A 24973-nucleotide genomic window follows, 5' to 3' on the forward strand; every position below is an offset into this window, starting at 1 on the left:
CTATGTCAAAGATACCAACTAGTTGAAAAAGCTGTTCCCCTCTTTGCCTGTGGTGGCGCTGCAACAAGAACCACTAAAGGACGTGACACAAAAACCTCTGAAGAAGACACTGAGCGTAACGTCTTTCTTCACAAAATGTAAACAAAAACGGAGTAGTGTCAGATTTTAGCGGTTTCGTTTTTGTCTTTGGCAAAAGACCACGAGCCATTTCTCCCTCTAGCGTTAGACTTGTGGTTTTTTTGGTTGTGTTTACCCAAAATGCCCTGCGCTGCTGTCCACTTCCTGTCTTTTAGAGTTGTCTCCGGTCTGTTTAGTGTTCACATATAAGCATTTGTACCGCACCAGAGTTCACTTCAACCAAACTAAGACCGAGTTTTTTAGGCGGACCAGAGTTTACTTTTTAAAATTTTGCATTCACATCTCCCCAAAAGAACCAAACTTTCTAGACAAATGAACTGGAGTTTGAATAAATAAATAAACTAGATAGGACTGGTGTGAGCACCCTATCTCTTAGAAAGAGAGCATTAATCTGTAATTAATATCTAAATCCATGAAAAACATAATTCTCCACATAATTTTTTTTACTGTATATTAGTAGGATATTGCTCACATTAAACGGGCATAAAGTCCTACTTGTAAAGGACGCTGTGCTCAGGCAGTAAAGCCCGGTTTAGGCAGCACTGTGACGTAAACCCGTCCTGCTCCACTGCAGTCACTGTTGTTCCTCACACCAACACTCGCCCGGTGTAAATCTCCTGCTGCCTCTGCAGCCCGCAACCGGAGACCCAGAGCCACGGCTTTGTCAGGTGGCACCCCACTGACAATACACTGCTACACACACACACACACACACACCCCATGCACACCCCCACACAAATGTCTTGTGCATGTGTGTAAATGTAGAGTGTGGTCTAAGAGGCATTTTAACAGGGGTAGAATGTCTGCTCATATCTGTTTGTGTCTGTCAGTTAACCTTTTACTGTGGGTATTAATTTCCTCTGGAAACAATTGCTCAGATGTCATTAAATCCACGCAGACAGATTTATGAAAGTACTCTCTGATAGCAATGACAATTCACCACAGAGGTGAGGCTGTCAGGGATAATTGTTAAAAATTCAAAAGATCAGACTACTTACACCATAAAGCAATACATTTCTCACCTTTAGCATGCTAACGCTAATAAGCTTTGTAATGTTAATGCTTAAAGCAAATTAATGCAGATTCTGAAGCAGAGTCTGTGTGGTATTTAAAGCCCCAGAAAACAGAAGAAACTTAAGATAATTTATGAATATTAATGGAAATCAAAGATGTCTTTTTTGTTATAAGCTCTTAGAATAGTGATGTCCAAACTTTTTGACATGGAGGCCAAAACGCCAAGTTGAAAGTACTCCGGTTGCCACAGATTGCAAAACTTTTTTTAGTTTTTCTGTTTTTACCTGCTCAACAATTTTATTAATGAAGTAAATGTTATTTAACGAAATAAACAAAGGAATCAGATTTCTGTAGATAAGGCATCTGTAAATCACTGTAGGTTTACAACATAAAAAGGGTCTTGCAGATTTGCTAGATTAAACAAAAACAGCAAACCATATCCTACATTTTAAAGGTTGACAATCTCTTTCTAGATTTTTAAAAAATATCTTTTCAGCAACAAGATATGAAATATTCCTGCTTTATTTTTCCAAGTTTATTAAATGGTTGTACCAGCTCTGCATTTTATAAAAAGTTACAAGATTGTCATCGTCCCCTTTACTATTAAAATATATTAAATTCAAAGCAAAAATCTGGTTGAATGTTTTGTGTTGATGAAGCAGATTAAGCTGAAACTGCTATCTCAGTTTTGGGTAAAACAAAGAGGTTTTCTTTTTTATCTTAAATGCAAAAGTTATATATGTGTATATATATATATATATATATATATATATATATATGTTTTTTTTTTCTTCAGTTTTGGCTTACATGCTGCTCTGAGTATGTTCTTCTTTCATCTTTTGAGTGTATATATTTCAGTTATATTTCAGATTAAGCTGAAACTGCTATCTCAGTTTTGGGTAAAACAAAGAGGTTTTCTTTTTTATCTTAAATGCAAAAGTTATATATGTATATATATATATATATATATATATATATATATATGTTTTTTTTTTCTTCAGTTTTGGCTTACATGCTGCTCTGAGTATGTTCTTCTTTCATCTTTTGAGTGTATATATTTCAGTTAACAATTACTAAGTTTGTTAACAATTACTTGAATAATTCATTCATCACAATTAATCCGATTAATTGTTTCAGCCCTAGATACAAGCCATATCAAATCAGTGCATCTCCACTAACACACACAGTGTGACATCAGCTTTTCTCCAGCAATAAATGACTGAGGATTGTATATACAGCTCTGGAAAAAAATAAGAAACCACTTAAAATTATCAGTTTCTCTAACTTTACTTTTTATAGGTATATGTTTGAGTAAAATGAACATTATTCTTTTATTCTACAAACTATTGAAAATGGGAAATGGTGAAAATTACAAAAAAGATGCAGTGCTTTCAGAACTCAAATAGAAATCAATATTTGGTGGAATAACCATTAGAGTTTCAACGGGGTTCAGTGCAGTGGACTCTTAATTTTTTCCAGAGCTGTAGATGTCAGAAAGACTTAAACATAGAAACTCAGAGTGCTGTTAATTATAGTTTTTAGAGAAATTGGATCGGTCAGAACCTTCCAAAGAAAACAAAAATCGGCCGTAAATCTCTGACCGGTGCATCTCCACTAACTGGAGGTATATGTTTCCTCCTCAGCTGTTTTATGAAAGGCTGCAGCTGCTTGCAGATTTCTGAGGTACGGCATAATCTTCCTGCTTTAAGATTTGATGATCCGAGCCGACTGAGCGGTGTGCGCGGCCTGCACTGCGCTCTTTACTAATGTATGAGCCATGTTCTCTGAAACAGCAGAGCCATGTTTGAGCTGCTGCATACGACTTATACTCCAGCGCTAATAATAGCTCATCATGACCCATCTGACATGGGCTGCAGCAGCCAGGTTTTATGGCGATCTTGATGACTTACTGCTCTGCTTCACAAGTGAGATTTTCGCTGCTGATATATTTCTCAGAAAGCAGGTAAGGTCAGTGGGTTTAAAGCGCCAGCCGAGTCTGCTTAGGAGGAACGTTTGCTTGGGACGGGCAGATGGAGATGGGAGCTGCAGGGAGGCCGGGGGCTCATGACAGAAAAGGCACCCCAGGCACTTGGCAGCTGAGGGCCATGCGCCTGTACGCCTACATGCCTTTTAGCATGGGACTCTCATCTGACTCTGCCTTTCTTTCACTCTGGCACACACATGCATGGTCATTCTGACAGTGAACTCTGTTTATTTGCTGCAGTCACAGTGATTCACCCTCTTAAAAATCCTGATATCAAGCATCTGGGAATGGATGACTAAATGTTATTTGCGCGTTACCCAAACACCCCGCTTGACTTCAGCCCTGATTCTGTCCCGTATTGCAGACAGCAAGCGGTTCATGTCAATCCAGCTCATGTCAACAGGAAATATAGGGCAGGTCTGTTGGGTAAGGTTTCCAGCCAATCATAGCACTTGTTTATTGGCAGCGATCTGTGGACGAGGGATGCCAGAGGTTCCTGTATGGCCTCGTAGCATATCATGGTAGTGTGGAGGGGTGTGTGCGCGTATGTATGTATATATAAATAAATATATATGTGCACATGTGAGGTGTTTATTTTGTCTGAGACTTACTTGCTGCAGCAGCAGAGAGCTGACCTGATTTCTGTCCTGGTTCTTTTGTGTCAATGTCAGATAAGTCGTGCGGAGGTATTTAAGTGAAGGCCTATTACATTTAAGCCTATTATGAAGTCAAATCATTCTACTTATAATTACAAATGCCAGTAGAGCCTGTTTTATTTATAATATAGCCACAAGTTCAGCAGATTAGTTTGATTACACCAAACATTTTAACCCTCCTTACTGGTTTTTCTTTTCTGATGGAAATGATTCCTAAAAGATGATGGTTCACCGCAAATGTCACTGCTTTAAAAGTTCCCCTCTTAGCTTTATTTGATGCTAACTTTTACAAGTTGCATAAAATATTTTGTTGCAAGTTGAAATTATCGTCTAGCCTTGCTTTATGCTTGGTCTTCACGATGCTGTTCTCTAATAATTTCTAAACCTCCTTTTCTGAAGGCAGTTGTTTGAATAGTGAGTATTGGGGTAAAACAGGCTACATACTTTTTTCAGATATTTATTTCAAAACTGTTTTGAAAATTATACATTAGTTTACTTGTTATTCACAAATCTGCAGTACTTTGACTGTGACTTGTAAGCCTGTTTCAATAAGCAATAGATCAATGAATCAATTGCAGAATAAATTAACATGAACTTGATTGTTTCCTTTCTGATGATTACTGTTTTTGGAGGGCATTTTGTTTTCAGAGATTTCCTAATTCATTTTATTTATTATTTTAGTTCTTGTGTTTTATTTTGCACATTTAAATTGTCTTACAGTTCAATGTGGAGTGTTCTTTACAAAATTTAAGTTTATTGGTCAACTAGTATTATTATGTCTTTATCAAAATATTAATTAAAAATGGTCTCAAAACGACAATATTATCGTTTATCACTATAATTACTGGAACAATTTATTGCCCAACAAATCTTATCGTGACCGTCAATGTGAAAAATTTTAAGGGGTGTGAATACTTTTTCCAAGAACCTGTTTTCCAGCGTCTACATTCCTGTAGTATTTTTAGAAATTGAGAAAAAAGTGACATTTAAACTCCATATTTCCCAGCTGCAGTGAGCCATGCTGATCTTGTAAGTCAAATATCCTTGAACAGTGGTTATATATGCTTCTCTTTGTGGATGTCTCTTCTCCTGAGATGCAAGCCCTCACTGACGATAATTAACCCAAATGTATTCCTCTCTTCATCGCTTCCTCTCTTCTTCTCCAGCACAACGTCTCCTGCAGACTCCACTGCATGCTATCCTTGGGTTATCTCACTCTGCGCTCGTGTTCCACATATCTCTTCCTGCTTGTTCCTTTTCGCCACTTCCTCTCTCATCCCCCTTCAGGACCGGTCCTCACCATCCTTCCTTTCTCTGTTACCTCTCTGCTCATTTCTTATTTACCCCACTGCTTCAGAGAACGACAGCGTTTGGCTGACCGACAGCTTTAAAGAGAGGGGTTAAATTAATATTTGAAGCAGAGTGTACTACCAGGGCTGCGCTACTTTTCCACAGTTGACTGTAAACTCCTTACAGTCAGAGCAACACCAAAATGAAAGCTCGGACTTTGATTCAAACTTTTTATACAGTGAAACAGAAATATAATATATTTGTTTGCCTTATTTTTAGCTGCACTAGAATTTTTGTTTTTAATAAAAGAACTGTCTACTACATTCATCATTTTTTTCATGCCAAATCCAATTTATGATTTTAATGTCTTTTTTGTGTTTCTTTCTTGTCTCCCTTTCCTTTCTTAAAAACAAATAAAATATATTTAATTAATGGATTTTTGCTTAATTCTGATTATTTCTGTAACCTTAACTCACAATTCCATTTGCATTCCATAATAACTTTTTTTTTCTAAATAAAATTTCTCTCTTGGCATTTCTCAACATAATTATTTTGTTTCACTGCGGTACCGAACAACCCACAGAGTGGTGTGCAGCCAGGTAGTTACGGAGCTCTGTTTTATTTACAATTAAAAGTTGTACTAATTTAATGGTCTAAAATCCTTTAAAAATGTAATACTTTATGGTGTTTTGATTCCAAAAGAAAATAGTTTTTTTTTACTCAATTTTCACTTCCACTCATGCCCAGGAAATGTAAATACTGCATGAAATATTTTACTTCTATAAATTACATCATAAAATTCAACATACTTCACTTCAAAAGTACTTATTTATCTCCAAGGAACTCACTTGGCAATTGACAAACACTGCTAATCCACCTCATTTTCTTTTGCTACTCCTTTTTAAATCTCTGGTTGGCCATATGGGTAGAAAGCCAAACTATGATCTGTTTACTGAGTTTTAGAGCTCAACTCTGAACCTTTTCATTGTTTCCATCAACCGTAATCTCCCCAGATTATTTTTTCATGAAGCTGATCTATCGATAAACTGAGAAATGTGGGGCAGGAAGTTCATCCTTCAGTCATGAATGTTGTTTTTTCTGATCCAGTCAGCTTCATTAACGACGTGAAACCCATTTTCATCCTGGTCTGAAATGAGTGGGTGTTCATTTTCAGGTTCTACCTCTTTGTTCGGCAATAATAAAGTAATGAAGGAGGGAAAGAACAGAAGAAGATGCCCATACCATCAACTTTTTCCATTTGTCTTACAATAACACAAAAATATTTATAGAACTAAACCAGAGGTTTGTGTAGGACGTGTGACAGTTCATATCACTGCTAATGAAAGCAGTTTTGGTTTCTAAATTACATGTGCTAGGTTAATTTCTTCTCCAGTGTTTATACCTTCCTGTAGAGCAGGGGTGTCCAAAATAGTCGTCAAAAGTGTTAGCGAAAATTTAAAAAAATAAAAATTATGAAAAAATTTTTCAGTTTTTTACCTACTCAACAATAAACCAAACATGAACTATTTTAATTAAATAAATAATCAGATTTCTTTGTAGGAACGGGATTAAAAATCCAAAACTTCAAATGGTGTTTCCTTGTCAAATGAAAGGCATCCAATTGTCTATTACTCAGGGCTCGACTGAGGACAAAATATTTAGTCTGTTCTCAGCAATAAATACAGGATCTGGATCAGACTTCATTTGAAAACACTTCCTACCCAAATATGCTCAGTTATAAGCACACTTGGACGAACCAAGGTGGAGTTTTGACTAGTTCGTTTGTCTAGAAAATCTGGTTCATTTGACCAAAAGAGCAAACTGTGGTCCGCATACAAACCTTGGTTTTGGTTTGGTTAAAGTGATTTCTGGTGTGACTTGAATGCATATTATGAATTCTGGACTTCAAAAGCAGGAAGTGGACTAAAGCACCGGGCATTCTGGGTAAACGCAACCAAAACAAACTCAAAAGTCTAACGGTAGAGGGAGAAATGGCTTGTGATCTTTTACTAAAAATAAAACAGCAACCTCTACAGTCTGATGTCACTTAATTTTTTTAACATATCTGCAAAAGTTTTTTTTGTTGTTGTTTACTTGTGTGGTTCTTGGTGCAGCGCCACCACAGGTGAGGAGTGGGATATGTTTTTCAAACGGTTTGTTTTGTTTGAAAGAGTGCAGAGTGAAAGCAAACTGCAGCAGCTGAAAATGTAACATGTTGCAATTTTGGTAACCAATCGAACTGAGTCTATGGGACTATTGGGTATGAAAACACTCTAGTCAATTAATAGATATGCTCCTATTTATCATGAAAACAGAAGAAAAGCAGAAAGTTGGAAAAGATTTTTTGTAAGTAGATTTTGATGTAATTTTTTGCCTGAATTTATTCTTCAATTGAGGTTGTGGGCCTCCCTTTGGGTGTTCTTTGAACACCCCTGCTATAGAGAATAGATAACAAAAGCTCAGGTATGTCGACAAATGGACCAAACCGCGATGAACGGAGACAACAACTCTGGGCCATTTCTCTTCTCGTATTATCAGCAGATGCCACCAACAAACTGAAACCCGATCCTGGCCCATTTGACCTTTTTTCCACCATTTGGCATCTTAACATATCAAGGACGGTTCAGCAGAAACACGAGTTTAGGTGGAGTGGACATTTAGACAAAGCAAACAATAACCTCATCTGGAGATTAGAAAAAAGCAGCTTGATTTACAAAGAGATGAATAGAAAATCATGCCTTTTTGTTTCACTGGCTCCTCAAACAGAAGAGTCAGAGAAAGAAAACAAGCAGCAGCAGCAGGCGCAGTGATTAGCATTGTTTTAATCTTTCAACAGAAAGATGGCACGCAGGCTTAATTGTTCTTCCTCCTCCCACCTCGTCTCTCCCTCTTCAACACTCCCCCACTCCTTTCTCCAACTGGCTCAGCTTGTCTTCTAAGACTGTAATCACTGGGCTTACACGTCACTGTCACTCCTCTGTACCCATGGAAATGTGTCTGCTTGCCTTTTTCCAAGCTATTCCTGTCACAGATTCTACTATACTGTTTCCAGCAACAGCATGTATTTATTTTCATCAATTGTTTGAGTGTTGGTGTTTACAGGGATCCACTTCTTCTTGGGTTTTTCTGTCTGTGGGCATGTTTGGTCCAATCGCCGCGTTCTGAAATGATAAAATACTTAAACCAGAAATAGCATCTGTGTTAGGTCTGTTTTGCTCTAAACTCCAAAGGATTTTTGGGAATCAGAAAAAAGCCCGATCGAGGTTGGGGCGCTGCTTTGTGCTTCACTGTGACTGATTACAGTGTCAGAGGAGTATTATATTGATCTGATCTTCATCTTTGTATGCAGAGCTCCTTATTTGAGCCTTAAGCTCAGGATGATATCACTTTTTTACCAGCAAGTACCACTATCTCGGCCACGCCTACTTCCATTTTGCATCAATAAATAAAACCTTTTAAATGATGATTGCAGAGTCTTTAAAACACAATTTATGTTTCAGTAAAACTTCATTTTATTGGTGGAAACTCAAAAAGCTGAATATTTGCATCTTCAAAAAGGACTGTTTCAATGACTTTATTCTTATTTTTTAATAATTTGTATTGCATTGCACGACAGAATATTTGAACCACTGCAGCTAAATAAAAAACTAAAACAATGAGGAGGAGTAAACGTCTGTTAATAAAACTCACAAGTTTCTGGATTAATTTCACTTATTTATGAGACAAAGCGTGAATATTCTCTAATATCAAAAAGTCATAGATTTGCAAGAAAAAAATATAACTTTCCATGATTAAAGGCATAAATTTACAGATATTCAAACTAAAATGTTATTTGACATTATAAAATCAGATATTTGTGACACAAATACCAGAAGAGAAAATATCCAGATGTTGATCTACTTGAATCTTAGAGGACTTCTGGCATTTTTGTGGCAAACATCAGATTTTGTATAGTTTACTAGTTTAAGATAAGAAAAAAATCAAAATAATCCACATAAAAATGGATCTATGAAGCTTACTGTGATTGTTTGAACAAATTAAGCAAAATTTGCCATTTAAAATTTTTTTTTTACTATATCATGCTGCATTTTCTCACTATGCTTCACCTAACTAGTTGCTACTTCAGCATTTTCCTTTTGTATCAGATAAAGTAAAATTTCACACACGTCTAACCCTGATGCAGACATCTCTCTGCATTGGATTTTGCTCATTGTGTTTCATTTCTTAATGATTGTTTCTGTGTTGTTTTGCAGATCACCAGAAGTTGGAGCGAGAGGCTCGGATCTGTCGCCTTTTGAAACACCCCAACATTGGTGAGGAACTCTTTCTGTTTTACTCCTTCTAATACCAACACAGTGAAATATGAAATATGTTTGAGCAACTTTATTGATTTTTCTCAATTTATATCTAATTCATAGTTGGGTTGCAACTAACAAATATTTTAGCAATTGATTAATCTGTCAGTTACTGTTATGATTAATTGGATAAAAATGGGTACATTCTGCAGATTTTTCATTAAGCTAATTAAATATTATCTTTCTATATAATATTATTGATATATTAGATATTTGAAGTAAATAAATAACTTTCTTTTTTAAATTAAAAAAAATGCTTAGACATTCCTTTAGTGAATTTGAACTGGGTGAATGAAAAAAGATTCCACTTGGGAAGTTTTTGGTGAAACATATTGACAGATGAACATTTTCTGTACAGTTTGGGCTTAATTACTGCTCTGACTGTGTTGTTTTTCAGCAAATGGCCTTTTTTGAATTTCCATACTCCAGTTAACAGTTAATCAATTACTAAATTAGTAATTTGAAATCTGATTCATTGTTTCATCCCTAATTTATACTGATCATTTTTATTCCCCTCAAAGTATTCACACAGTTTACTCAAAATGGAACAATGTTGATTCTGATTTTTATTTTTTAAATGATATATAACAGTGCAATACATCCTCCTGTTGCTTAAATGTATAATTTTAATGGCAGAACCTCTTGCTATAATGCAAATACATGACATAAGGCTCTATTATTATGACTCCCTGCGGTTTTATTCCCTCACATCCTCTCCCTGCTGTTTTTTACGCTCCTTTAATCTCTCACTTAAAATGCAGCAGTGATGCTTTTTCAGAGGCAGTTAGAAAAAGCATCGAATTAATCGTTACAGCAAAATAAATTTACAATGACTGTACTAAACGTTTATTCCTCAATTCTTTTACAGTTCGTCTTCACGACAGTATATCAGAGGAGGGTTTCCACTACCTCCTGTTTGACTTGTAAGTCATCCTTCTTTACACACATGCTTCATCATCTTTTTCCTCCTCTTCCTCGATTCCTGCACCCTCTGTGCATATATAGCATTGCATAACTCTCTCCTATATTTACCCCATCCTTGTCACCACCGCCACCCACACCCTCCGCATCCATCTCTCAGCAATTCCCTCTAGTTTCCATGGCAACGGTGTGGGAAGAGGGGCGGAGGGGAGATTTTAGGGGGAAACGGGGTGAGCCACAAATAAACCAAAAAGTGGTGATGAAATCCTTGTTTTTGGATTTCTTTGTGTTTCTTTTTTCTGTTGTTCTTTCCTGGAATGTTGTAAAAAAAAACAACAAAACAAACAACAACATTGGAACGTCTTAACGTTGAATAAATGTGTTTTTGTTGATGCAGGGTGACCGGAGGTGAACTGTTTGAGGACATCGTAGCCAGAGAGTACTACAGCGAGGCGGACGCCAGGTAGGAGCGCGGCCTTCGTCTCTCTGCGTCCTCTTCTTCAAAACGTCCCCAGTCTGTTGTCGTCTTGTCTGTAGTTTTCTATGTACTTCTTTATTCCTCTCAATTTCCTCTCCTTTTCCTTTAGTTTCTGCTCCTTGTTGTCTTGTCTCACCCCTTGTTTTCAGCTTCACAAATCATGTAGACGTGTTATTTTTCCATCTTTCTTTTCTTACAATTCTTGTTATCTTTTCTTGCTTATTTTTTGCCTCTTCAAAAGGCTGTTTTCCTTTTTCTCTTTCTTATTCTAACTCCTGCAGTTACTTGCAAAAGTATCTGCACCCCATGACCACATTTTGGCAAATTTCAACCAAAAACTTCAGTGTATTTTATTGGAACAAAATAGTGCATAATTTAAAGTGTAGGGAAACGAATACTCGGTTTTTAAAAGGTTTAACAAATGGAATCAGTGTGGCGTCTACTCGTACTCAGCTCTCCTATGTCGATACTTTGTAGAAGCACAATTTGCTGCAACAAGTTACGTCTGTACAAGCTTTGCTGATCTAGATAGAGTTTTCTTCCCATCAATTCAAATCATCACATCTGTCCCTGCTGGAGACTGCATGATGTGCAGTGCTAGCTTTCTGCCAAATGTAGCACTTGTTCAAAAATCTTTTAGTTTTTCCTCATCTGACCAGGTCGTCCCATTATAGGGGTGGGAATTTATCGCATCATTTATCATCTATTGTGATAAATTTCTTACCTTGAAATATCTTTGTCACAATAAATTGTAATTAATTAGAATTAAACATTTAATTAGAATTAAATATTTTGAAAACCATGCATAATTTCCTCCATTTTCTAATCATGCACTACATTGTGTTGGTCTACTACATACAATCTTAATAAAATACATTAAAGTTTGTAGTTTTAATGCAATAAAAAGAGGGAGAATGTTCACTGGGGATGAATACTTTTGCCAGTCGCTGTAATTTTGCTGTCAGCTATCTTTTCTCTTTGCTCTTTTCTTTTCACCATTCTTCCCTTTTCCTTTGCTTTCTCCATTGCACTACTTGCCCTCACCTCTCACACCGACACATCATACCCCTTTAAGACCCAACTTAGGTTTGACCAATCACTTTTCAGCATAAAAAAAACATCTGGTTTTACAGATTCAACACTAAGTTAGTCTGTTGGAGATAAATATGGACTCTGTTATATAGCAAATTGCAGCACTTCTGATTTATAGGCTATTAAAATTATATTTGTGATTTCCATCCAGAGGTCATTCCAAGGTTCTTGCTAAACCAGTAATTAGATGCTTTGAAAGCTGTGAACATCATCATCTTCACCGTTTATTTACTAAAAATAATTGGAACCACCATAAATGTATGTCTTAATTAGCTGTCTGCGGAAGCTTTTTAAACTATAATCAGCAAATTCCTATTGGTCAAATCTCAAGGCTTTATTTTAAAGACTTGGTGAGGTTTGCAGGTGCAGTTTGCTCAGGATGCACCTTGTGCTGTTCATCATTTGCTTCTCCTCAGACAGTGGAAAAAATAAAAACAATGTCAGCAAATCTGAAGTTTGAACTACAGTGACAGTTTCAGTTTCTTTTTCATTTGGTTTTATTCTTTTTCTCCCTTTTACCACCGACTGCGCTGTTTTATATCTAACGCCCACTGCCCCCTGCTGACTCATCGCCACACACAGTTCACTTTAACAATAGACGGAAGAGGAAACGGAGTAGTGGGGGGGTGGACAGACAATAGGCTGAGAGAAGAGTGAAAGAGATACTTGAAACTGACAGTTGTGAGTGTGGGTGTCAGTCCATTCACTAACATTAAAAGCCAAGCAGAGTTGCCTGTCTTTTTAAGCTAAAATCACTACAGTATGTGACGGTAAATGGTCGATTTCAGCTCCAGTCTCCACTTTTAAGCTGCTTCATTTGTAGCTTGTAATTATTCTCTGTAAGATCTGGTGATATTCCTGATCTAAAGAGCAGGATTTCTGGTTTTGACATGGTGTAAAAAGACTTATCTGTTAACAGTCCTAAATTACTGGTGCTTTTGATAACAGGTGTCTCTTTGCAGACTTGTGAGTGTCTGTTGCACATGCAGTTTAAGGCCAGTAGTCCACACATACCAATATATCTGTAAAAAATAGATTTTATGCTTTATGGCCTTTCATCCTCACAAAAATAATATTTATTTAAAAAAACTACAAGCAAAATGGACATTTAAGAAAACTCAGTATTTGTGTTTGCGTGTGTGCATTGGAAAATTGAGTTTGAAATGTGCATTATAGACTGCGACAGATAATGCGCTAATATATCCACATACTTGCTTTGACTCAATTCCCAATCAAGCACTGCTCGACTTTTAGCTGTTAGCACAACAAGCATCAACAATTAAATCAGGGCAGATATGACCCGTTTTGTTTCCTGACTGAGTCGCTGATTAGCGGCCAGGATCGATTTAATCTCATTATTGTAGCTTCAAGAGTGAATAATTATTTTATTGTTCAGCAGCTGAGTATAGTTTTACTGGACGGGAACTGCTGGTGTGTTTCCAGGAGCGCCAACAGGTGGCTGAGAAGCCCATAAATCACTCACAGCAGAAAGGTCATATCCAGCAGTGTTCAGTAATTTGTTCCCTTTTTTTGAAAGGAAACCCATTTTATATCGTAGAAAATAATACAACACAATTAAGCCTGAAATGTCAAATGTCAAGATTATTTAAAATCTTCTACAGCTTCTGAAAACCTTAAATAAATGTATGACCTTTGAAACATTTAATCTGATGTGGCCCTTCAACATTGACTAAAATGCGGAGGCCATCACTTGTCAAAGGCTGGCTAGACTTGAGTGCAGATCCTATAAATAAATCATGATTTACATTTCCTCTTAGTGTTGCCCACAGAATTTGCATCAGGGATGAACATAAGAAAAGGCAAATATACTCTCAGGTGAAAACATAACAGAGCTTTAATGATGCACTCAAACGCAAATAAATGCCTTGTCAAGATTTATGCAAAATATGCTGTATTTATGAGTCAAGGTAGATCCAACCACTCGCAGCTGTTCATCATAGCTTATGTTTGAATGTTAGCATATCTGGCCCACCTGTCGAAGAGATTATTGTGGATTTTAGGAAAGGTAGGAATATGTCATAACACATCCGATTTTTCTATTTTTATTGATTTTTTTGCTTTCTTTTCTAAAAAAAAGAAATAAACTGCAGAAAATATGATCAGAAAGTTGCTGTTATTTCAACCATTCCGTCAATGAGTTTTACAACAAAGTACAAAAAGACTTTTTGTTTAACTAAAAGAATGTAGAAATAATATTAGTAGAATAAAGATGCAATCATTTGAGAAGAAAGTTGTTTTAACAAGGAAAAAAGTTTGAAGAATTAATTTGTTTTTATTCTTTGTGTTGGAGTTCTCATAAATTTGCTACTTCGTTCCCCCACTATTATGACTATATTCTGGTAAGATTCTATTGTTGTATCACTTTGAATTTATTGTCATACGACTTTATTCTTGCAACATGATGAGTTTATTTCCATTTTTAAAAATAATCTTAGCCTGGCCCTAATATTCGGTCAAAGAGTTGACCTTAATTCAAAGTCCAAATAGATAAATGCTCGTCAAACAAGATGGCGGCTTTGGGCATGCTGACATCACTCTGAACTATGGAAACCCAAGAAGTGCATTTGTGGAAAAAAGACAACATTTTTCATAAATTAAATCTTCCAAAACCAACAATTTGAATTACTGATGAAATGGATTCATAACCCAGCCCTAGTTTTAAGCAATCCAAACCCAAACCAACATCTGAACGGGTTGGTGATCATTTCCCTTCCTGAATATCTTTTCCTCCTTCATCTGAATGTCACTCATTCAGGCCAGTGTCAAACACACACTCACACATACACACACTGCCACATTGGCTCCCTTGGAGACTAGCAAGAAGTGGGACTTTAATTAGCCATGATAATTAGTCTCACTCTCACTCAGACCGCAAACTGTGCAGAATCACACCTTGTTGCCCCCAGTCAGAATCTATCAGAGTTCCTTTTTAGGAACGCTTGATCAGATCAAGGCCACAATGAGTAAATTTGTGAGTAAATTACACCAAAGTATGAAACAAGCAATCTTTCCTAACCAGGGCTGATTAGTAAATCTAATACACACCAGTGTTAGTTTATTTTTAAATAGTTTTACCCCAGAAATGGCATTACTCGTACAAAAACTGAGCAACAGACAGCGCACCTTGGACTGCTCCCCAGTTCTGTACTGAAGCGTTTATAGCAGAACATGTGGTAAAATAGGGAATTTTGAAATGATTATTCCCAATTACAAAACACTCCCAAGCCGCTCAAAAAAGAGGCACTTTTTGGATGTAAAGGTCCAGAAAGCAGAACCTAGGTGAATCTTGCTGCACCGTAGTGGCCGACAGCGCGTTGAGGAGTTATGAACAAATCTGACGCAGAATAAGTACAATCCTCGCTCACTCAGAGAATCCTGCAGATTTCTGATCGCTTCAGTTTGAGATGTTCCCTGATTCAAAACTTTAGCTGCCACTTGTAATTCCAGTTTCAGTTTAGCTGCAGTGTGGATTCAGCCTCCAGATCGATATCAAAACTCTGAGAAGTTGGATTTGATCCTTGCTCATGTTCATAATGCATAATGTATTCATCTGCTTGATGCGTGATTGTGGATTCTCTGTTTAGCTTGTTGAACATTAATTAAGCCGAATGAAAATTAAATGGACTTGAATATGTCATTATGATCATTTTAAGAAATGACAGGAGAAAAATAGATTATGATTTTTGTTTTCGGTCAAAATTACAGAAAACAAAAAAGTCTAGCGCAATCTCTGAGTGAGACACACATTCATGCGTTTTGTCAACATCTGACAAAACTAAGCTTAGCATGGCCTGGTTGATTTGCTTCCACTCAGTAAATGGAAACGCTCCTAATTTGCATTTTCTTTTTTGCAACATTTTAAAAATTCGCATCACAATTGGATGGAAATATTTCACTCCTTATAAAAGCTCCCAACTTTGTATCAGATCACAGTACAATTGATTTGTATGTCTAAAATATCTAATAATGTCATAAAAATATTATGTCATCAACTGTAAAAAAAAAAGCAATAAACATTACATTTCGTCAAATGTGAAGTATTTTTACACCCTGCACATTTGGCTCTATGTTTATTTTTTTAAACATTTATCAGTTTGCCTTCCTGCAGAGAACTGATGTTACTTTTTTTAGCCAGTGTGGGTCTGGCTGCACTTTCGACCAGTCTCGACGGACAGGCAGGTTCTTTAAAAGAACGTAATGTTTTTCGACAGCAAGACAATAGAGGGTTGCACCAACAGGTAACAGAGGAAAGACATGGAGGCGTTCTTTAATTTCTAAATGCCATGCTCAGTGGGATGCTGTCAACTTGCACCTCACACCTTTGCATTGCTGTATTCAGTAAGGTTTCCAATGGCCTTTTGTTTTAATCAAAGAAAAAAATCCAACAAACAGAAAGACCAGAAATCTGAACAGGCTGAAGTTGTCTTTTGATTTTCGCCTATTTTAAGTTAAACGTTACCAAAAATTAATCATTAATCTTCTTATCTCCTGAATTTTGAAGCTATTGATAGACACTAAAAAATCAATGGCAATAAATTAAGCATTTTGGAGTTTGTATCGACAGCTTTTGGTTAAATTTATAACCAGCTAAAATTAAGTCTTAAAGTCTTATTGCTTATTATTTCTTTTTGGTTTGCTGCCCAACATTTTGCTTTTCGGTATCACTACAAGCACATGTGTGAATATTGAGTTACAACTTCCTAAATGTGACCTAGTCCAATTATGAGGTGCCAAGAGGCTGGGTCAAGATGGAAGCCAGATATTTTGAGGCATTTAATAAAGAGCAGACATATGCATCAAGTATGTCCTGGCATGCAAAAAATGTCTTTGCTCTGTTGTGAACTTCAGATTCAAAATCCTTCAACCTTATTTTCCCACCGTTTCCTTTTCTACATTGAACTTGGACATAATTTCAAAAAAATAACAATTACCAAGTCCTTAAAAACTTGGAATGTTTTCCAGATCTGGATAAGTAAGGAAAATTTTGAAAAGAAAATGTAGAAAACATTGTGTTTTAGCATTTCCAGGTTTTCTGATTTCCTAAAATAAAATGCATTGAAATGATTGCATTTCAAAATTCAGCCAGTACATATTCAGCACCAGTCGATTTTGTGTTGACTGTAAAAGCGCCAGTGACAAAACGTCCAAAAATCAAACATTTTGGGGTTAGTCAAAAAAGAATAAATGATGAATTCACGCCACACTTTTTGAATCGATGAGAACGATATTCATCAAAGCAGTGTCCTTGGATCAGATTTTTACCTAAACTTGCCCTTCAGGCTCTAGATTGCTACATAAAATGTGTTTTAAGGCCTTGGAAGTTTTTTGTTTTTTTTAAATAAACTAGACAACGATTTTTATTAGAAACAGAAGATTTAACCTCAGATATCTATTTTATTACTCTTACCTCCTTAGATACAGCTTATTCACAATTTAAAGTAAAAGTTTCTACAATTTCATACCTGGATATTAATAATTTTCTCAATGAGAGGGAAGTTTTAGGCATGTATTGTTGCCACATGTAATATTTGTGTGTTTTTGTGTGTGGTTCTGCAAATGATGCATATGCATTTATCTCTCTGATTCTCTCTCTCAGTCCTCCCACTCACATAGTCGGTGTGGGTGTGGATCCTGCAGGCGGCCCGTCTCTCTGCGCCTGCCATTAGTCACATATTCTGTACATTATCATCACAATGATTCTGCTGCATACACGAAATATTTCAAAATGAACACGCTCATCGTTCTGAGGAAGTTTCATGTTTGTCTTTGCATTGCACAAGCACACAGTGCTGTTTTTCCGTTCAGCGATAGAAAAATAACCGCTGTCCTCTATGATTCACTGTCCATTCCATTTCTTTTATTTAGTATCTCTTTCTGTTCTATGCAAAAAGGTGATTATCTTTTCTCTCACAAGCTGTCATCTTTGTTCTGTACTTTTCCCATGGCAGCGTTGTTGTGATTTCTGTCTGGCGGGTTGCTCTGCTGTGGCTGTCCTTGTCTCATCATGTTTAAAAAAAAAAAAAAAAAGCAAAACGAAACATTTTTGTCTCCTCCACCTACACCTACTTGCCTACCATTTTCATTCCTCTCTGTCTGCTTCACATCCTTTTCTTTTCCTCTGCCTGTCTCATGATTTCCTCTGACATCCACTGTCACTCCTCTAACCTGCCCTGCCCTTTTTCTCCCCTGTAATGTGGGGCTTTTTGGCCCCGTCTGTCACTCTGCTCATCTGGCATCCTCGTCCTTTTCCATACCTCTCTGTGCATCCCTGTGGCTCATCTGTCCCCCTCCCCCGCTGTCCCTCCTCTCTCTGTTTTGTCTTCACAGTCACTGTATCCATCAGATTCTAGAAAGTGTCCATCACATTCACCAACATGACATAGTGCACAGGGACCTGAAGGTTAGTATGTGTAGAGGAGCATCTGCATCCCACCCTTCAACCCTCCCCCTTCCCAAACTTTGCTTGCTACCTTTCCCTTTTCCCCTCTTTTCCTCCTTCCTTCTCTTCGCCTGTTTGTCTATCCTCTTCGTCTCTAGTCTGACGTCCGCCTGTCTGGCTCATGTGTTGTTGTGATGAATGTTTTCTTTTTGCTTAATGTTAATGAATTTGTTTTATATATTTGTTTTATTTCTCTAATTGGAAGAATCTGGCCCACCTCACCCACTTTTTCCAGTTTCATCTGCCCTCCCAGTTGCTCTTCTCACAACCATCCCACAATCGGCCACAAAGCCAAAGCTCCTGTTGCACTGACTGGAAGTACACTAATTATAAAATGAAGGAGCATGCTCACACACGGTCACATCCTTGATAAATGTTCAGCATGCATCACATCTAGGGATGCAACGATCCACTTTTTTCACTTCTGATACCGATACAGGTATCTGGGGTTTAATATCGGTTGATACCAATCTGATACAGAAAAATAGAGCTGAATTTACTTTTTTTTTTTTAAACACAAACATAAATGTACTATACTCTGAAATTTATTTGATAACTCTGCACCAGGACAGCACATTTAAATACACCAGTAGGTTCACAAGCTTGGTGAAACATGTAAAACCTAACTTTAATTTGTATATCAGCCAATGTAAAATAAATAAGAAACTGAAACTGACAAAAATAATACTTTGACTACCTTGGCCAAATAGTAAAAATCAACTGTAACAAATCTTCTTTCAAATGGCTCAGAAATGCAATTAGAAATTCTAAATATAATGTAAATTAAATAATAAATCATAGAATTAAACAAAATAGATCTGCGCTTATACTCGATGTATAACTTTTTTTTATACTGTACAGACCAAAAGTTTGGACACACTTTCTCATTGAATATAGACCGATACAGATATTAATATCGGATTGGTGCAGCTCTAATTATATCTTGGGCTGGACGATATGGCTGATGATATGGCTATGTCAGTCGATATTGATAACTTTTGATTCGTTTATATATCTGAAATATTAAAACTGGTGGTGTGACCTTGCCTATTTTATCCACAATTTTCACTCCATGCTATTGTTTATTTTTAAGGAGTTATGAAGCAAAACCTTGAACTTATGCTGCGCAAGTTGCTCAAGAAGTTGTTGCTAGGTAACAAAAGAGTGCGGGGAAACCTGTGAAGTTCTGGATGGAAGTTCAGTGAAATTATTTAATATTCTATCAGACATATTATGTATTGATGTTGATCATGTGTCTATTGCAAAATATATTGGTATTGATTTATTGTGTAGCCCTAATTATTATCTCATTATGCATATGTCAAAGAAGTGTCTAGACAGCAGTAAATGTTAATTTATTTATGTGCCATACTTAAATAAAATATAGGTGCTCTGTGTTTGTATAATGCTGACATTTCTAGATGGGGTAATCAGTGGATTTTTAAAATAATGTTCTTGCTTAGTTGGTGCGTGAACATGTCAGCTTGGAGTCATTAATGGAGCCACAAAGCTCTTTTAGGAGAAGAAGAAAAGCAGTTCACTCACTAATGGGTGTGATCATTAGCAGAATGTATGACAAAAAATGGCTACAGTAATAATCAGGATTAAGTTTCAAGCATCTACATTAGTGGCATTCTGTGAGTGGAAAAAAAACAAAAACTTTGCTCATCTGTTTGTCAAAGATGTACAAAAACATGCATTTTTATTCAATTTTTTTGCTGTAAGGATATGAAGACATTAAGAATGATTACTCAGACTTGTCAGTCTGTAAAGTCAAAGCAAAATGCCTGTTTTGTTGTACTTTTTTCGGTTTGATCTGTTTTATCCTGAACCTGAGTGAAGAACGAGAGCAAATTATTATTGCAAAGGCGTCTTCACTACAGAAACAACACATACAAAATACAAACAAGTTTTGATTTTATAGGACAGAGCTTATGTGCAGCCACATTTCTTCTTGTGATCACCCAGTATCCAGACACACTCGGTATATGTGAACTGCCCAGTATTTATTCATTGGGAAACCTTTAGAGATGAGACAGTGCTCTTAATTTATAGCCCTGAACTTTGCACTTAGGTCAATGCATCTTTTTCCTCCACCGTCTCTGTGTTTCAGATTGTGTGTCTCTGACCCCACATAGACTTGTTATGTAATTTAGGTTTCGTTACATCAAGGGTCTACTTTGTAATTTTACTGAATTTCTTTTAGATCATAGAATGATTTTTAACTTTAGATTTAGATACATTACATGCCTTATACAGATCAGATAATTGCTAAAAATGAATTTTACCCTGATGACAGCATTTTAGACCCCATAGTAACTAGTTTAGATGTTTTGTAAACAAATAGATATTTGATTTACATGTTTTGTGCAACTGAAAATTACACAGAAATGATTTTATTCTGTGTTGGTAGTTCTTCATCCAATCTCTGCCACCATTAAGACATTTCCCTTTCAAATGAATACCCTGTAATTGCAATCAAAGCAAATTTAGTATAGTTTTAAAAAGTAGGAAGAAAGTTATATCTACAAATGTCAAAGAGATTCCTTGCAGTCACTTTCCTCATTATATTAGTTTGATGTGTGGCTGGAAGGGGAAAAATGGACGAAAAATATGATAAAAGAATTGATGGTTCTTTAAAAGTGGAAATACATCCCAATTAAGAGCTCTCTCTCACCATTACTTTTGTTTTTTTATTTGATATTCATTTTGTAGCTGTGTTTTTAAATTCAATGATAACTTCACCTTTTGCACATTTCTTTTCAAATCAACAGTATTTTTATTATTGAGTAGAATTTTTAAAAACTTTTTACTTTCTGCCCATGATAGGTCTTCATCTTAAGGAAACAAAAGTTTTCAGTAAATTACAGAATTAATTAATGGCCTCCAATATACCAAAACACAACAAAGTTGGTAGTTTAGTAAGAGAATTTATTGTTCTGGAATCAGATTTTATTGCAGACATTCATGAGGAAAAGAACGTGCATGCTCTACCTCTTCTTCCTTTAAATTAAAAACATCTCAAATTATTTCTAATCTAACCTCAGTAGTACAAAACCACATGCCACAGAGTGCACCATTTGATAATTATACATTAAATCAGATATTTTAACCCACAAACTAAATCCTTTAAAAAAAGTTCAGTGCACAGGAGGCACTCATGCATGATGAAGCTTTTACCAAACACAGACACACACCAGTCCAGATATAAATGCATGTACTTTATAAAAGTGTGTGTCATTGCAGCTCTACTCATCCATCATCTGATAATATTCATACTTTTATAACTTGTTGTATCCTGTCAGTGTCGTCTTCCCGTTAATCATAGCCACCTCTTCCATCATGGCAGATGTATTATCTAGTCTCACACTTCTGCTGCCTCCTAGTTTCTTTCTCTCTGTTTTTAGTGTCTGATGACTTGCCAACATCACATTTATTTCAGTCTTATCAGCTTGTTCTCATACAGACACAATTTTCAAATGTTATTAATTGCGTAATGACTCAACCCTTCGTTTACCTTCTTCATCAATGTTTTGCTTGCCCCCCTGTGGCCAGCCATATTTTCATATCCCATCTCCACCGAGGCCTGCTGGGTAAAACACGGATGGTGGAAGGGCATCTAGAGTCAGATGAAATTTCTAATATTTTTTGGATGAGGGTTGTTGAAAAATATATCAAACTAAAAGTAATTGCCTCCATCAGCTGGTTCTTGCATATTAGATTGACATAAAGGAGTCTTCTGTTGCAGAAAATCCACAGCTTTACCATTCTACCATTTAGGTTACTGTAATTCTCCACAACAATTAACCTAAAAAAGTCCACTCTAAAATGAATCCTTTATATATTGGTTTTATGCTATGGCTTTAAGGCTAACTCAGAGGCAACAGACTTAGCTTCATTGTCTGATCATTTTGCTTGTTTTGGGTCCACCAAAGCCAGCGAATGGTTCAAATGTAGCACTCTGGCAACAGAAGAGTCTTTTCAACTCTTGTTCTACCCCTAAAATCTTCCCCACCACCCACCTACCCTTTCTTTTCTGCACCCCATGGCCTGTGCACGGGTTTGCAGCGCTGCTAAGACTAACATGCGCCCCCCCCCCTTCCCTTGGTGTTTGCATGCAGTCATTGCATCCAGCAGATCCTGGAGGCGGTGCTTCACTGCCATCAAATGGGCGTGGTGCACCGGGACCTAAAGGTGAGTGATGGGAATTGCTTTGCTGCCCACGTACAGTTATATATTACTTATATTTTTGTGTCTTTGGGGTTCATGGTCGAGCTGTTCTGTAGTTTGACGAACTACAACGTCTTCTGTTGGTAAGACGTTGTAGTTGTTGCTTGCAAAGTCTGAAGAGTTATAGAGGGCTGTGGATCATCTCATTGCTCATATTACAGTTCAGACTGAACATAATACCTGGTTTTTAAATTCGAAAGTCATGCAGATTCAGGACAAAATGTTCCCTGAGTTTTCTCCAGGTTTCTTCAGCTATACTAAACTTGCAGCTACATTTTTGTATAAACATAACTTTTAGTGTGTAGAGAGTTCAAGCATGCAACAATGTCAAGCATGCAATGCAGGTCATGCAGGCTGACCAATGCTTCTGCTATGTAACCTTTTTGTAGCAGGATTTCTGTCACAGCTGCTCCACATAATATCAGCTGAGAGAGTACTCATCTCAGGTTCTTTTACTTGACAGCGAGAAGTAATATATATTCCTTTATCAGGTATTCTGTGGTTTGGATTGATATTACACCCATGAAAACCATTTTCTTGTAAAATAGTAATTATTAACTTGCGATTAGTTTATGTTTACCGGTTGCAAGAAGAACTGGTTGTAAATTTAGAGGTGATTTTGTCAGGAATAATTTGTCAGATTGTCCACACAGCCTTCAGTGCTCTCAAGGGATTTTTTTTTTTTTTGCTGAGATGCTTTTACTACTTCTCCAAACAACATGTCAAATATGATCTGTGTCTATAAACAAATAGAAATCAACCTGTTTCCCAGTCTTGCATATTGCTGCTTGTGTTGTACATGCTGGTATTTCTGTATGCTCTTTCTGTTTGTATGTTGCATCTTGTTTTGCATGATGCACTTTGTCAAGTAGACCTCTATGCAAATGTCAGTCCTGGCATTCCAGCAAAGGCTGCTGTGTTTATCAGAACTGTTGTGGGCAAAGGCTTTATTTAGCTTACACACCTATCTTGTTTCACAGCCATGCACCGGAGAGTGTTTCTCGCAATAGGTCATAGTGTGATGACTGAGGACAGCCCGACTGACATGATCCCTCGAATTAGCAATAGACATGACAACAGAGTCAAGTTGTGACTTTGTGCCAACAAAAGCAATCTCAATGCACACACTGTACAGAAGACGATGTAATGTGCAGTGCAAAGTTTTTCCAACTCCATTGAGCTACAAACGTTTAGTGTGCATTCACATCAGCTCTGTTTAGTCCGCTTTATTCAAACTCTAGTTCATTTACCTAGAAAGTCTGGTTCATTTGGGGATGTGTGAATGCAGAATTGAACTAAAAAAAAGCCTACAAACCAAGGGTTGGTTCAGTGGAAGTGAACACTGGCATGGTTCGAATACATAAATGAAATCTAAGTGGACCGGAGACTATTCAATAAGCAGGAAGCGAACTATAGCACATGGCATTCTGGGTAATACATCCAAAACAAACGTGAAAGTCTAGTGCTAGCGGGAGAAATGGCTTTTTCTTTTACCAAAGACAAAAGAGAAATCCTACAACTGCTAAAATCTGACTTCTTTCAATTTTTGTTTATATTTTGTGAAGAAGGAAGTTGTGTTCATGTCTTCTTCAGAGGTCTTCATGTTCCTTCTGTGGTTCTTGGTGCAGTGCCAACACAGGCGAGGAGGGGAGCAGATTTTCAGTTAGTTTGGATCGTTTGACACAGTGCAGTGTGAAAGCGAACCACACCAGCTGAAAATCTAACAAATGTTGCACTTTTTGTCCCCACTTGCACCGAGTCTACTGGACGATTAGGTGTGGTAGGTGTGGACTATTAGTGTATTTTTGTTTTGGAATATTATGTGATGGAACCAAACACAACCTGGAATAAAAGTGAAACTGGGTTTTTAAGGTTTTTGACACATTTGTATTTAGTCCCCTTCGCTCTGATACCACTAAGTAAAATCAAATGCAAACAGTTGCAGTCCGTATAAACACAGCTGTCTGTGAAGGTTTTTTAGGGAAGATTAGTGAACAAATGACATCAAGAAACACAGCAGACCAATCAGGGAGAAAGCTGTGGAGAGGTTTAGAGCAGAGTCAGGTCATGAAACAACATGCCAAGTTCAAAACATTTCAAAAACATCAATCCAGCATCAGAACCGAAAACGTAGTAATGTAGTGCTCCTTAGAAAAGTGGTACGAAGAAAGAAACGTGGGGTCATCTGTGGATCTAACCACAGTGTGTGGAAGAAATGTTTTGGTCAGCTGGAGTCAATGGGGCTGAATACAAATACAGAAAAAAAAATAAAACAAAACAAAAAAAAAAGCTTGAGCAAAGTTTAACCTTGAGCTTTAGTTGTACTATATAGTATGTGTATACTGTGGCCTAATG

The 24973-nt window shown here is 36.8% G+C and overlaps 1 protein-coding gene across 36 annotated transcripts in view; it reads left to right on the plus strand.

Moving 5' to 3' along the window:
- Positions 1-24973, plus strand: part of camk2b1 (calcium/calmodulin-dependent protein kinase (CaM kinase) II beta 1) — an 84593-nt gene that overhangs the window by 7872 nt on the left and 51748 nt on the right. For 29 of the 36 annotated variants that reach the window (XM_028034608.1, XM_028034611.1, XM_028034617.1 and 26 more), the window contains exons 3-6: positions 9336-9395; positions 10306-10360; positions 10756-10821; positions 22510-22582. In XM_028034608.1, coding sequence (XP_027890409.1) covers positions 9336-9395; positions 10306-10360; positions 10756-10821; positions 22510-22582 — 254 coding nt within the window. Of the gene's footprint in view, positions 1-9335; positions 9396-10305; positions 10361-10755; positions 10822-18276; positions 18350-22509; positions 22583-24973 lie in introns of all 36 variants that reach the window. The other 7 variants (XM_028034609.1, XM_028034615.1, XM_028034619.1 and 4 more) reach the window with 1 other exon arrangement.

This window comes from Xiphophorus couchianus, chromosome 12 (genome assembly GCF_001444195.1).
Source record: "Xiphophorus couchianus chromosome 12, X_couchianus-1.0, whole genome shotgun sequence".
NCBI lineage: Eukaryota > Metazoa > Chordata > Actinopteri > Cyprinodontiformes > Poeciliidae > Xiphophorus > Xiphophorus couchianus.